This window comes from Rattus rattus, chromosome 3 (genome assembly GCF_011064425.1).
Source record: "Rattus rattus isolate New Zealand chromosome 3, Rrattus_CSIRO_v1, whole genome shotgun sequence".
NCBI classification, from domain to species: Eukaryota; Metazoa; Chordata; class Mammalia; order Rodentia; family Muridae; genus Rattus; species Rattus rattus.
The window spans coordinates 32259296-32274400 of NC_046156.1; the positions used below are offsets into that span (position 1 = coordinate 32259296).

General features: G+C 40.8%; 1 protein-coding gene across 1 annotated transcript in view; it reads left to right on the forward strand.

The window, feature by feature from the left end:
- The window catches only part of Ank2 (ankyrin 2), a 585274-nt gene that overhangs the window by 412328 nt on the left and 157841 nt on the right, over positions 1–15105 (forward strand). Inside the window, 2 exon segments of the mRNA XM_032897358.1 lie at positions 4550–4648; positions 6732–6830. Of these exon segments, the coding sequence (XP_032753249.1) occupies positions 4550–4648; positions 6732–6830 (198 nt within the window).

A 15105-nucleotide genomic window follows, 5' to 3' on the forward strand; every position in this document is an offset into this window, starting at 1 on the left:
TTCTGTTTCCGATTAATTCTGTTTTTAATTCAAAGTTCCAAAGCCAAGACATCAGTGTTAGGGCTTCTTAGCATCTACCTGCTATGGTTAAAAACTTTAAGAATGTGCAGTGGGAAAGCCTCCCCCATCTTATCCCAGCTAGCAATGCCATTTTTAAAAGTTTAAATTTGTTTTAACATGTAATAGGGATAGGCATCAGGTTTTTTTTTTAAAGAAAACATTTACAAAGTTAAAGTATTTAAATAGAAAATTCTAGTGACATAAAAGTGACCACCAAAAGGATCGTGTGTGTGTGTGTGTGTGTGTGTGTGTGTGTGTGTGTGTGCGCGCGCGTGCGCGCGCGCGTGTGTGTGCCCGCGCATGCGTGTGTAGATGTGCATATATATGTATGTACACAGTGTGGAGGTCACAGTTCTACATCAGGAGTCATACTTAATTGATGGCCACCTTACTTTTTGAGACAAGGTCTCACTGAACCCCATTGATTTCACTTGACTTAATAGCTCCAGAGAGCCTCCCAGTGCTGTGTCCCCTAGCAGTGGGGTTCCTGGTAGACTCAGCTTCTTACGTGGATGCTAAGGATATGAATGCACACTCTCATACACACATGGCCCTCTCTCTAACTGAAGGTCCTATTTTTAAATCAAAAGAGATAGACTTTCAGGAGAGCAAACGGTGAAGTGATGCCTCATTTCTCTGGTCTTAGAAAGGATGTTTGTAGAGTAGGTCATCACAGAAAGTTACAAAGATATTTGCCATTCAATAGTCAACCATCGGCCTCAAGTAAGAGGCTTACTGGGTTATATGACATCATGTTTTAGAGAGGAGATGGATTTGGGAGATCACGTAAGTCTTTGTTTCATTGGTAGACGTAAAACATCTGGAAAAAAAGTCTTTAAACCCAAATCTCTAATCCTATTTAGATGAAACAAAACCTTGTAAAAAATATCTTATCACAATGTCTGTTAACCTTTTGTTTCAAAGTAATTACTTAAATAAGTCACCATGAATCATTTTTCATGGTAATACATGTTTTCTTCTTTTTAGGTAATTTATTTTATCCTTAATTGGCACATTATAATTGTAGATATTTATGGGATGCAGGATGAAGTTTCAACATGTGTTTAGTTGGGTTAATGATTGATGAAGCTAATTATCTTATCTATCACCTCAACAATGATTATTTATCTGTTGAGAATGTTCACAATCCTTCTGCAAATTTAAAAGCAATCCCCACCCCATTGCTACATTGCCCAGTGTCTTCCCATCCAACCCTCTCCTCTATTCTCCCCAAGCTCGGGGAACCAGCATTCTACTCACGGTTTGTTAAGTCAGTCTTCACATTCCACACAGGAGGGATGTGTGCACCAAGCTTGTTCAGCCAATAGAGTGCTCTGCAGCTTTGCTCGTGCCACAGATTTCAATTACTCTTGTAGGAATGAACAATATTTTACTGTGGATCTTTAAAAATCCATTCTTCCACTGTGACCACCTGAGAGAGCTTTACTTCTTAGCTACTGTGAGTGATGTTGTTCTGAACACAGGGGTGCAGGGACCTTTCAGCATAGGATTCCATTTCCTCTGGCATCCCCAGTAGTGAGACCGTTGGGTTATACAATAGTTCTGTTCTTAAGCTTTTGAAGACTCTGTACCATTTTCTACACCGCTGGACTATTTTTTTCTCTAACAATAATGCATAAAGGTTCATTTTTTTCTGCACATATTTACCAACACTTGACATTTTTGTCTGCTTGATAAAGGCCATTGGTTGTTCTAATAGGAATGCTTTAGTATCTTATGATTTTCATTTACATTTCCCTAATAATTAGTGATGTTTTCACATACCTGTTCCCCATTGTCTATCTTGAGAAATGTCTATTCTGATGGCCGGCTCATTTTTATTATTTTCATTTTCTTTCTTCCTTCCCACCTTTCTTTCCTTCCTTCCTTTTCCTTCTTCTTCTTTCCTTCCTTCTTCTTTCCTTTCCTTCCTTCCTTCCTTCCTTCCTTCCTTCCTTCCTTCCTTTCCTTCCTTCCTTCCCTTTCCTTCCTTTCCTTTCTGTTTGCTTGTCTTATTATTGAGTTCTTTAAATTCCTGTGCATTTGGTGACAGCCCCTGACAATCGTGGTTTGCAAACATTTCCTCTCATTATCTAGGCTGTTTTCACTTTGTTGGTTGTTTTCTTTGCTGTGTGGAAGCTTCTCTGTGTGACCTGCTTGCATTCTTCTATTTTTTTTTTTATTTTATTGCTTATGCTTTTGAGATTCAATCCTTAAAACCTCTGTACAGTCCAATGTCATGAAGCGTCTCCCCACACTTTTCCTAATAGGTTTGTAGTTTCGGGTTCTACATTTAAGTCTTCAATTCATCTCCTTTTTTTTTTTTTTTTTTTTTTTTTTTGGTAACTGGTGAGGTACTGAGATTTGCTTCATGCCTTTGTAGATTATTCAAACAAAGGGATCATTGTTACCTTTCTTGAAAAGGCTATCTTTTCCCAAATGGGTGTTCTTGATAAACTCGTCAAAAATTAATCAACCGTAGTACATTGATTCATTCCTGGGCTGTCTATTCAGTCCTGTAAACATGTCCTTCTATGTCTGTGCTATGCTGCATGGGTTGCTCCAATGTTGTTGTATATTTTGAGGTCATTTTTGGGTATTTGGAGGTCTTTTGTGATTTCTTGAATTTTAGGAGAGGATTTGTACAAGTGTGTATTTCTGTGAAGAGTGTCATTGCTACTTTAACAAATTTCACATTGAATTTATAAGTCACATTTAGATATAGATAACTTTTTCAATGCTGTGGTAAATAGATTTTAGGGATTTAGGTAGGTAGAAACTGGATTTGACTGTATTATTAGAGATTCTAAGATAAATTTATTTATTTTTTTAAAGAAAGGCTCTTGGGATCTAAATTCATCTGAAGCATAATATTATCATTGGAGAATTGTGTAACCTTAAACATAGTCTTTTGGCTTTTAAATAACTTTGTAAACGAGATTTTCTATCATTTATTTAAAAATAAGATTTATTAAAAAAACTGTATATTTGATATTGGACAGAGTTTTGACTTTAGCCATCACAGTAAATAATTCAGAATTACTGCTTTTATCATCTCATTAGAAAACACTTATAAGCTTTGCATATATGTATGTGTGTTTGTGCTTGGTGTGTGTGTGTGCATTTGTATATATGTGTGTGAATGTGTCTTGGACATGCTTGTGCATATGCAGAGGCCAAAGAAGAACATCCAGCCTTTTCTGCACCACTCTCTGTCTTCTTCCTCTGAGACAGTCTACCATGCCTTCTTCCTCTGAGACAGTCTACCACGAGAGCTAGGCTACCCACCAGCTGGCCTTGTTCTGTCCTCTCTGAGCACCGAATTCCAGATGGTGTGTAGCAATGCCAAGCTATTTAAATATAATGTTTAAACTATTATTTTAATACTTTAGGCATGTGGATATTTTGCCTGTATGTATATCTGCGTGCCACATGTATGATTGGTGCCTATGGAGCCCACAAAAGCACATGGGAAATCCTGGAACTGCAGGAACCATCAGTAGTTAGCTGCCTTGTGTGCTGGGAGCTGAACCTAAGTCCTTTAAAGAGCAGCTGGTGTTCTTAACCACTGACCCATATCTCTAGCCCTGACACCAGCTTTTCATGTGGGCTGTAGAAGTACTGGGTCTAATCTTAGACCCTTAGCTCTAAACATGGAGGGCTTTTTCTGGTCTCGTGTTTCTATACTTCTTAATTAAAGAAGTAGAAGGTTGGTAACACAAAGTTCTCCAAACCTTGTTTCTAGTGTGCAATTACCATGGTGCCTCTATCTCTGGAGATTTACCTTTCTCAACTCAAATAGTCTCCAGCAAAGTGAATAAAATAAAAGAGAGAAAGATAAGAAAACTAGAGGTCGCTCCTTCCATTGATGCCTGACACGGCCCATCCTCTGCTACATATGCAGCTGGAGCCATGGGTTGCTCCATGTGTACTCTTTGGTTGGTGGTTTAGTCCCTGGGAGCTCTGGTTGATATTGTTGTTCTTCCTATGGGATTGCAGCCCCTCTCAGCTACCTCAGTCTTTCTCTAACTCGTCCATTGGGGATCCCATTCTCAATCCTATGGAGAGTGACTGTGAGTGAAGACTTGATGCCCCAGTGTAGGGGAATGGCAGGTGGGGAGAGACAGGAGTGAGTGGGTGAGTGGGTGAGTGAGTGGATGAGTAGGTGAGTGGGTGAGTGGGTGAGTGAGTATATAGGTGAGTGGGTGAGTGGGTGAGTGGGTGAGTGGGTGAGTGGGTGGGTGGATGGGTGAAGGAACACCTTCATGGAGGCAGGGGGAGGGGAGATGTGATGGAGGCTTTCCGGAGGGGAAACGGGGAAAGGGGATAACATTTGAAATATAAAGAAAATATCCAATAAAGAGAAAACAAAGAAAACCAGAGATGAGACCAGTGTGTCTGCAGTGGGTTGCGTTTGAGTACGGCTCACGCACTGTCTTCGCACAATTTCTCTGCTTCTAAGCCTGACTTCTTCTTCTTCTTCTCTCAGAATGGACTCAATGCTCTCCATCTGGCAGCCAAGGAAGGCCACGTGGGCCTCGTGCAGGAGCTGCTGGGAAGAGGGTCCTCCGTGGATTCTGCCACCAAGGTACTGTTCTTGTTTCTGAACAATGAGGAAGAGAGCGGTTTTTTGTTTGTTTTGTTCCATTTTTTAAAAAAATTATAGTAATTTGTTTAGTTTTTGAAGAGGTTTAAAGTTTTTTCTAGTTACTTAGAAGTCTGCTAGGGATCACTGACCACTCGGGAATAAAGCTGAAACCTTCTTCCTTATATATTTGGTTGTGAGCCTAGCCTTTAACGGCTGAGCCATCTCTCCAGCCCAACCTTCTTCCTTATTATGCAGCAATGTGGTCACTTCATTTTAGGACTCAAATGTGAGGCTCCAAAAGTCTGGAAGCCCCGATCTTGTTCCTAATCTACCATCGTTCTTCCTTTGGTTCACAAAAAAGCCTAGATCCACACGATCCTCTGCAGACCAGATGCTTGCTCCCGTTTCCTTACAGTCAATTAAGAACAAATGACCGAATGAGCAAACATACAAACATCAGTGCTAACCCACCTCAGCTGACATGGCGTCTTCTCGGTGGACACAAGCAATCTTCCTTATGCTTTGGTTAGATTGTGTCTTTCTCTGGATTCATTCAGTTTGCTATGAGTATACCAGATCCTTTTGCTGTACTGGGAGAGAACTTTCGGGTCATGGATTCAATTGCTAGAATTATTAAAATATTGATTCTAATGTAGTTCCCAGTATTTCCCTCCATTGAATTGTGCATAGTAGCACAAATATTCATTACGCCCACCATGTTTTGGTTGCTTAAATGATGCTTGTTTTTTATTTTATTTTCCTTCCAAATTCTACTGATGTTTTTCTCTTTTCAACTCCCGTCCACTACCTTTTATTTCCCTGCCCCATCCCCTCTTGATTGGCAATGGAGCCCTTGGGATCAAACCCAGGGCCTTGTGCATGCCAGGGAGATGTGCTATAATCATTCTGCAGTTCTGGTCTTCTTGAAAGAAGGGTCTCAATTGTGGATCCCAGGAGTCTGCGACTCAAAGTGTCCCTTACTGCAGGGATTTCAGATGTGTTCCACCACGCCTGGTTTTTATCAACTTCTAATCCTAGATTAGAGTTGTAGATTTTTCAAGACTAAAACGAGATGTGGAATAGTCGGAGGGTAGATCAGGAGGAGAATAAAATCTGAAGTGTAAAAAATAGATAAATTATTAACAAGGAAAAAAGAAGAAAGGGTCCCACAAATTCCGAGTGGATCCTGGCTCTACAGTGAGCTGCTAGCTGAATGACAAGGAGAATAAACTTTATGGTTTGGAATCTATGTTTTCATTTTTTTAAATTTTCATTTCTCTTAATCACATTTTCATTTTCTTCGGTCAGTGTTGATTTGTATCATAAATTCTGATATAGCAAGTGGAAGAAATCATAAGTAATTTTATGGTTGGTCCAGAATTGACATTTTAATTTGTAAAATATTTCGAGCAGAACCACACGTCCTCGCAGGTAGGAACATAACTGTCAGCAAAGTCTTGTTGCCACGGTGAGTCCCTGGGTGCTTTACTGAAAGACTTATTTTATAAATGTGTGTGTGTGCACGCATGCACGTGTGTACATATATGTGCAGGTACCCAAGGACGCCAGAACAGGACATCCAGTGTCCTGGAACTGGTGTCCTTGTAAGCCACCTAATGTAGATGGTGGGGTTCGTGTGCTCTTAACTACTGAGCCATATCTCCACTCTCCCTACTTATTTTGGCACAGTTAAGGAGCAATGACTCAATGAACACTTTTCAATTGGCATTTTCTTACAATCAGGTGGCTTGGTGTTTTGTTTTATTAAAATCCTTTCAACTCTACAGGACACTGTCATATGCACACATAGCCCAAACTGTGGTTTTGTTAACATCCGGTCCTCTTATGGTCCCAACACGTCACTAACATTACAAAAGAAAATAAAGGGAGATGCTAGAAGAGATTCCCAACTTCTTATTTAGAAGAAAAACCTTTGCAAGGTTGACTTGGGAAAAATGAGTGGTTTACCACGACACAGTGCAGCTTTTAATAATTTAAAATATGAATAAACTTGAAAATGCTTGTATGTCTTCATTTCTATGCAGTTTGGAGACCTGTAACATTTTCTATTCTGTTTCAACAGAAGGGAAACACCGCTCTTCACATTGCATCACTGGCCGGACAAGCAGAAGTTGTCAAAGTTCTAGTTAAGGAGGGAGCCAACATCAACGCCCAGTCGCAGGTATTCCTCACAGTCAGATTTCCTGTGCTCTGAATGCATAGCACGGCTTTGTGGTACTGAATTAATGTTCTTGGGTTTTGTTTTATCTTGTTTTGTTCTGCAAATTATTCTCTTACGTCTTTTAACCAAAATATTCTATAACATTATGGAGTTAAATTTCTTATTTCTAAACACTCGGCAAATGCTTTACGTACTTCAAAAACAGAAGGATCTGATGGCAGTGACCTCTGTGAAATGCAGTTCATGAAAGTCTTGTGCCACCTCATGATGCTGTTTTTCCCTATAGTCATAAAACGTTATCTGAAATCCAGCACTCCGCGGGAAAGCCTGCTACGATGCAGGACTCTCCATACTTCATCTCATACAGGACTTCACTAAGACACTGAGGAAAACAGGCAGAGTGCAACCCTGAAGCTTTGTGATATCCATAACCATAAAAGCAAACTCACGATCCCATTGAAATTAAGAAAAAAGAAATAATAAGATAAATCACACTGTAAACCCGATCCCTTATTTTGTTGGTAAAAACTATGTGTGCATGATATTTTTCCCCGTCATTTTACTCTTGGTATCTATGATGTCTGTGGATAGGAATGGAACTCTGTATCTTTTTAATAAAATTCATTCCCTTCCAATCTGGGAAGCCCTGTGGTTGATGCCATATTAAAAAACAAACAACAAACAAAAAAACCCAAGTATATTTCTATTTGGTCTATTTGGTTCTATTTCTTTTCAGAGTGATAATCACACACTATTGCCACACGAGATACTGGCAGCTCATTTTTATTCGTTCTCTGGGACATCCCTTCATTTGTCTCTGCGTAGCAGTATCTATTCCCCGCCCTGTTCATTCCTCAGTCCGTGTAATAGAGATATAATTGCACGGATGACACACATTCCACAACCAGGAAATGCTAAAGACAAGTGCTGTCATCAGCTTAGTTATTCTTCATTTTGATTGCAGGGATTAATAAATCTATGACGTATACATCTTTCACTTTCGCCTGTGTAATGTTATGATGTTAATCACTTTTATTTTTGTTTGTGACTCAAACTTTCAGCAAAATTTACACCAATGGCTTACTAGGAATTGAAAACAAACTTTAGTGTGAACCTTTAATAAAACAATTTGAAGATCGGTACCACTGTAAAAAAAAATATTGTTATGTTCCATTAGGTACAGCAGCATCTTGGGCCTGAAAACACAGGATGCTACAAACTTTCCCTGCTCTAATAACTACCCTTTGGATGTAAGCCAGAATTGTCAGTTTAGTGGGAGGACAATTGTCCAGCAGGCAGGCAGCTCTGGGCGCTTTCCCAAGCCTGCAACACAGACATTTCTGTATATAGCAAACAACATTCTTTTACTCTGTGGCAGGAGTTCTCAAACACTCACCTGCAGAGCTTGCTAAAACAGGGTTCTGGGTCTCACTTCAGTTCTGGATGCTCTGGAATAGTTAACGTTCAGATACCAGCCTGGGACCCACACTTGCTTCAGAGGACACGAGAGCTGCCTGGCCTGTCGCAGAGCGTGTCTCAGTGACTTGTGAACTTACAAAGCATGAAGCTGGGAGCACATTATGTTCAGATGAGCCAGGGTTGTCCTTAGGATGATGGGACACTACCTCGCAGTGCTGAGATTTCTGTCTGTAAAAAGAACATAGTTGTGTTCCTCCAAATGTCTCGTTGAACCCAGTGATGCGATAGAAGTTGACATATGGCAAACGTTGCCGAGTAAACGCCTGTTAGAAGCTATGATATTAGTCATTACATGGTGGTTTATATGCTTTGGGGACAACTCGAGGATAATTAGCTAAAGCCATCTTAACACTTTCCTTACTCACTGAAGCTTTTCCTTGTGGTCCTAATCGTATGAGCTTTTAACGGATCTTGAAAGAAGGCTGATGTCATCACTATGAGATTAAAATAATCCTTGTTCGTGCAGCACATTGCCAGCTCAACCTAGGACTCACACGGCAGGGAATCCCTACAAAAAGCTTCATTTGGGTTTTTTGTTATATTGTGAGAAAATTTATGAGTGAGAAAAATTAATCAGATTTTAAGATTTTTTTCCCTAAATGCCTAACTCATTTGGTGTGGCTAATGGCTTTATTGAATTATATTATGATTGATTTTTAAAGAGATGTTTAAACAGGCAAGTCAACTATCTTGCCGATGCATCTTAGCTCATTTGAACAGGCCTGGATTTATGGTTGTGGATGCTGGCATGAGTCTTCCTTCATTTTTTATTTCTGTCATTCCTATCTAACTCAGGGCCTAGATTTATGCATCCAACCTTTGGTATTAGATGAATGGGTGAGGACATACTCATGGAAATAGAACAGCCACTCTCTTTTAACAACCATAAAATGGATGATGGAATCCTAGATTCACAGCACAAATCCTAAATTATATATGCAAGTGTATGTATGCATGTATGTATCATCTATCTATCTATCTATCTATCTATCTATCTATCTATCTATCTATCTATCAATCATTTATCTAAAAGCAGAAAGACAACAGAAGGTTAACAGGAACCATCATGTGGCATTGCCCATCTGCTTTACATAAAGCACTGTGTAGCATTTTTGTAACTCTGGCTAACTGTAGCAAGGAACACCTTGATAACTCTTTTAACCAGGAAAAAGGACTCTTAGGTTACAAGTTCTCTCCATTCTGAAGTAGCATTTGTTTCTTTATGTCCTTTTTAAAAAAAAAAACCAAAAAAGCACAGGAGTCTCCCCGTGTAAGTAAGGTATGTCTTCATGGCTTCCTGCAAAGTCAACTGAATCTGAACTTTCCACCTACTCACCCTCACTCCAGCACTAGACGTTTAGGAATGCCATGACTTGTCTCCCTGGGGACTAGTTGTTTTATGTATGATTTGGATAGAAAGTTAATTCGCAACTTGTGAGTATCAATAGCAGGAGATGGCGGAGCCAAGCTTACTGGGTGATGGGCATTAGCCACGATGTTCCCAGAGCCTTTAATTTCTTGTATCAACAGAGTAATCCGACTGGCTGTACCCAAACAGAATTCCTTTCTCTTTATTAGCAGGAAGAAGTTTTATTGTTTTGGGCAGCAGGAATTTGGATTTTTAAACAGAGGTACACACAAGTAAAGCTCTTTTTTTTTTTTTTTTGAAGATTTAAAGTAGGCTTTAAAATGGATTGTTTTCTTCCAGAGGATACGGAATGATGAGAAAACACTTTTTATGAAAATAATGAAAATTGAAATAGTTTAAGACGTAAAGCCTTGGTTTGAGTGAAGTAGGGTGCCTGGGTAAGCAGCCACCATATTGTGTTGCTCAGTGGGAGGGCAGCAGGCTAGGGGTTGTGAGCCATCATCTCTCTCTAGCACAGCAAAAAGATAACAACATCGAGGGGGACACCTTCTCAAAGAGGAGCAAAATGGCAGCATCACCGAGGGGGAGAGGAGTATGGGGGCAAAGTAAATTTCACAACCCAGGACTGCAACACTAGAAATGGAGACCGTGCACTTGCCTGTGGTCCAGCAGCTGAGAACCGCTGTTTCCCTCTGCTTGTGTTCCAGGAGGTTGAAGATGTTAATTAACCTCTCAGTGGCCCCGTGTCTCACCTCTAATCTAGCGGTAGTAACACTTGTTTTGTAGAGCTGCTACAAATGTGAGATAGATGCAAAGTCCTAGCCAGCACTGAATACAGAATGAATGCCATCTCTGGTTCTAATTATTAGGCATATCATGTTAGTTATCTCCATTACTGTAAAGTGATAGTCAGGGGGTTGAGGTTGCAAAAATGCCATCTATAATATTTTTTTTACTAATTGTCCCTTGGAGTTGAAAGATTATTTTTCTCTGGGTTAAGATAGAGAGGGGTATATAGTTTATCTTTAGTAGTTAGGAGTGTGGAACTTGCCTTGCCTTAAGAGCTTTGAAATGTAGGACATTGTCTTAAGTGAGGGTTTAATTGCTGTGAACAGACACCATGATCTATGCAAGTTTTATAAAGGACAACATTTAACTGGGGCTGACTTGCAGGTTCAGAGGTTCAGTCCAGTATCATCAAGGCAGGAGCATGGCAGCATCCAGGCAGGCATGGTGCAGGAGGAGCTGAGTTCTACATCTTCACCCAAAGGAAGCCAGGTGCAGACTGAGCATCCTCAGGCAGCTAGAGGGAGGTCTCCAAGCCCACCCCACAGTGACACACTTCCTCCAACAAGGCCACATTTTCTAAAAGTGCCATTCCCTGGGCCAAGCATATGCAAATCATCAAGGCATTAGGCTGAATGTTCAGAAAGGGTATTTGATACAAACAGGTAGAGAAAAATTTGAACATGGTCAGTGTGTGTACCAGGTCCCCATGTTTTCAGTCTCTTTATTAAGTCTTGGTAATTAAACCAACAGATCCAAAAAAATAAAAAAAAAGAAGTTCACTTTTTATTTTGTTATCTCTAATAACTTCTACCACTTTGTCAAAAACCTCTATTTTTATTTGTTAACTACTCTCATGATGTCAGAATTTGTCACACAGAATTATGGGGTTCACTGTGACACCCTGACACACACCTTGGACTCTGCTCATAGCCACCCCATTGTCTTCTTGTGTCTCTCATTGTTGCCCTCCTTTGTGTCCCCTCTCCTGCTGCTCCCTTTCTCCCCTCCGTGGCCCCCTCTTATTTTGATGTCATATGTATTTGCTTTATGGTCTGATCACACGGAGTTTTTAAACCTCATATATAGAGCCAATCTGCTTATTTCTGACAATGGGAGCCAAGACACACCTTGTTTCTTCTGCATGAGTGCACGTTTTAAATGTAAGTGAGGGTCCCTTATGGAAGCAAGTCCCTGCTGTTTTTCTTTATTTCTCTCTCTCAACTATTAGCCCAGATTACTCTCCTGAGAGTGTTCTAGATTTTTTTCCTAGATATATTTCAATTCTTAACCCCCATTACCACACCTCATGTGACAAGGAAACAATTTCTGATAAACCTGTTTGATTACTGATCTATTCATAACCTTTCAGTTGATTGAGAAAATGACTCAAAAGGCGGGCAACTCTGAAAGTCACTCAGTCGTTTGTTTTCTACCCCCTGGTCCTGTAGTAGACTCTGTTTGTGGCCCTGCTGCAGGATTCTAACAATTAATTCATTTTCTAAAAGTGTACATGCCATTGGGACGGGGAGGTGCTATTTATTGATAGGTCAAATTCCAGTTACAGACTTTATAAAAGTACTTACTCCATTCATCCCTTAAGAGAAACGATGTGTATGGTGTTCACGTAGCCCACGATAAAAATCCTGATGGACAGCAATGGCAATCAATTCCTTCTGAACAGCTGGCCCTATGTAGACATCATTATGGGAAAGCATCATCATCATCATCATCATCATCATCATCATCATCATCATCATCATCATCATCATCATCCACCCATTAGCTTCGACAACTATTTTTTTACATAATCATGTTCCAGAAATATACCTAAGTAGATTAATGGTGTGTGTGTGTGTGTGTGTGTGTGTGTGTGTGTGTGTGTGTGTGTGTGTGTGTGTGTGTGTGTGTGTGTGTGTGTGTGTGTGCATCCAAGCAGTGTTATAGATGGTCACTAGTTCCTTCTGGTTTTCACCTCAAGAGCATTCTTTTTTTTCTGCTCCTCAAAAGAATCCAAGAACACTCTCCACAAAGAGTGGGCTGAGCCTAGCAGCTGCAGCAGCAGCCAGATTCCACCAGGCAGGGGGCCAACTCTTCCCCCCTGTTATCCCTTCCATCCTGTCTCTTTCAGGAATGAGGCAATCTTTTCTTGGAAGCCCATTTTACCTTGAATTCAGTCTTTCATAATTAGATGTATGAAATGCAAGAATATGTATAGGAGTCTAAGGACTTTAAAGTTAAAAATGTTCTCTAGGAGAAAGAGTAACAACACACTGTTCTCCTGGCAGGAAGTCCAGAAGTTTCTTTGACACAGCTAGAGTTGACTAACAGTGTTCTTGGAGCCATTATCTGGCCCTGACTGCTATGGTCTGAATTTACCACTATCAGTTCTTTCTTTTTTTAAGATTTTTCTAAATTGTTTTATTGTTATTATTTTTAATGGTATGTATATAGGGAGTGTATGAACTTGAGTGCAAGTGGCCACAGAGTATCTACAGGAAAATGTTAGATCTCCTGGATTCCAGGGAGTTTGAGCCAACCAATATGGATGCTGAGAATTGAATTCAGATTCCTAGCAAAAGCATACCTGCTCTTGGTGGCTGAACCATCTCTCCAACCCCAACGAGATTTTTAACATGAGCAAATGAAAGGCTAGAACTGTGTCTATTCAGCGTGTGATGTAGCTATTTTCTCCAGGATGAGCTTGACTTCTGTGGTCCTGAATCAGTGCCCTTTGATCATCCACACAATATTAGGCCTATTTACCCCCCCTCCTGGAGGGAGAGGGCAGGCTTATGAGGCTCCTGGGGCTCATGAACGTTCAGGAGATGCTCACAAGGCCCTCTACTGCCCATGCTTATTTAAGAAGTAAACAGTTTACTAGTGTAAGACACTTCAATAGTATGCTCATAAGTTACATGCTTTCTTTTTTCTTCCTTCTTTTATTGAATATTTTAAGTATTTGCATTTCAAATGTTATCCCCTTTCCCACTTGCCCCTCTCCTATCCCCCTCCCACCTCATTGCCCTGGCATTCCCCTACACTGGGTTATTGAGCCTTCACACGACCAAGGGCTTCTCCTATTGATGCCAGACAGTGCATCCTCTGCTACATATGCGGCTGGAGCCATGGGTCCCTCTGTGTGTACTCTTTTGTTTGGTTTAGTTCCTGGGAGCTCTGGGAGGTCTGGTTGGTTGATGTACTTCCTATAGGGTTGCAAACCCCTACAGCTCCTTCAGTCCTTTCTCTAACTCCTCCATTGGGGTCCTCATGCTCAGTCCCATGGTTAGCTGCAAGCGTCCTCCTCTGTATCAGTAGGGCTCTGTCAGAGCCTCTCAAGAGGCATCCACATCAACACTTGGCGTCAGCAATAGTGACTGGGTTTAGTGGCTGTATATGGAATGGATCCCCACATGGGGCAGTCTCTGGATGGCCTTTCTTTCAGTTTCTGCTTCACTCTTTTCCCCTGTATTTCCTTTAGTCAGTCCTTCTGAGTTAAAATTTTGAGAAGAGGGGTTGGCCCCATCCCCCAACTGGGGGCCTTGCCTCACCTCTGGATATGGTATCTATAGGTTCTTCCTCCCCTTTGTTGGGCATTTCAGCTAATCTCATCCCTGTTAGGTCCTGGGAACCTCTTGCTTTCCTGGCATCTGGGACTTGCTGGTGGCTACTCCCAGTTCTCCATCCCCCATTGCTACTTCTGTTCAATTTCCCAACCCTCTGGATATCATCCCCATCTCCTCTCATACCTGATTCTGTCTCCCATCTCCCCTCCTCCTCCTCTCTTTCTCCCAAGTCCCTCCCACCCTCTACCTCCCTTGAGTATTTTGTTCCCCTTCTAAGAAGGACTAAACTATCCATATTTTGGTCTACCTTCTTCTTGAGTTTCATATGGTCTTTAAATTGTATCTTGGGTATTCTGAGCTGTTGGACTAATATCCACTTACCATGTGTATTCTTTTGTGACTGGGTTACCTCACTCAGGATGATATTTTCTAGTTCCATCCATTTGCCTGTGAATTTCATGAAGTCATTGCATTTAATAGCTGACTAGTACTCCATTGTGTAGATGTACCACATTTTCTGTATCCATTTCTCTGTTGAAGGGCATCTGGGTTCTTTCCAGCTTCTGGCTATTAAAATTAAGGCTGCTATGAACATAGTGGAGCATGCGTCCTTGGTATACGTTGGAGCATCTTTTGAGGATATGCACAGGAGTGGTATAGCTGGGTTCTCAGGTAGTACTATGTCCTATTTTTTTTTCCTGAGGAACTGCCATACTGATTTCCAGAGCCAGCTTGCAATCCCACCAACAATGGAAGAGTGTTCTTCTTTCTCCACATCCTTGCCAGCATCTGCTGTCACCTGAGTTTTTGATTTCAGCCTTTGTGACTGGTGTGAATCTCAGGGTTGTTTTGATTTGCATTTCCTTGATGACTAAGGATGTTGAACATTTCTTTAGGTGTTTCTCGGCCATTTGAGTTTCTTCAGTTCAGAATTCTTTGTTTAGCTCTGTACCCTATTTTTTATTAGGTTTATTTAGTTGTCTGGACTCTAACTTCTTGAATTTTTTGTATATATTAGATATTAGCCCTCTATTGGATGTAGGGTTGGTAAAGATTTTTTCCAAGTCTGTTGGTT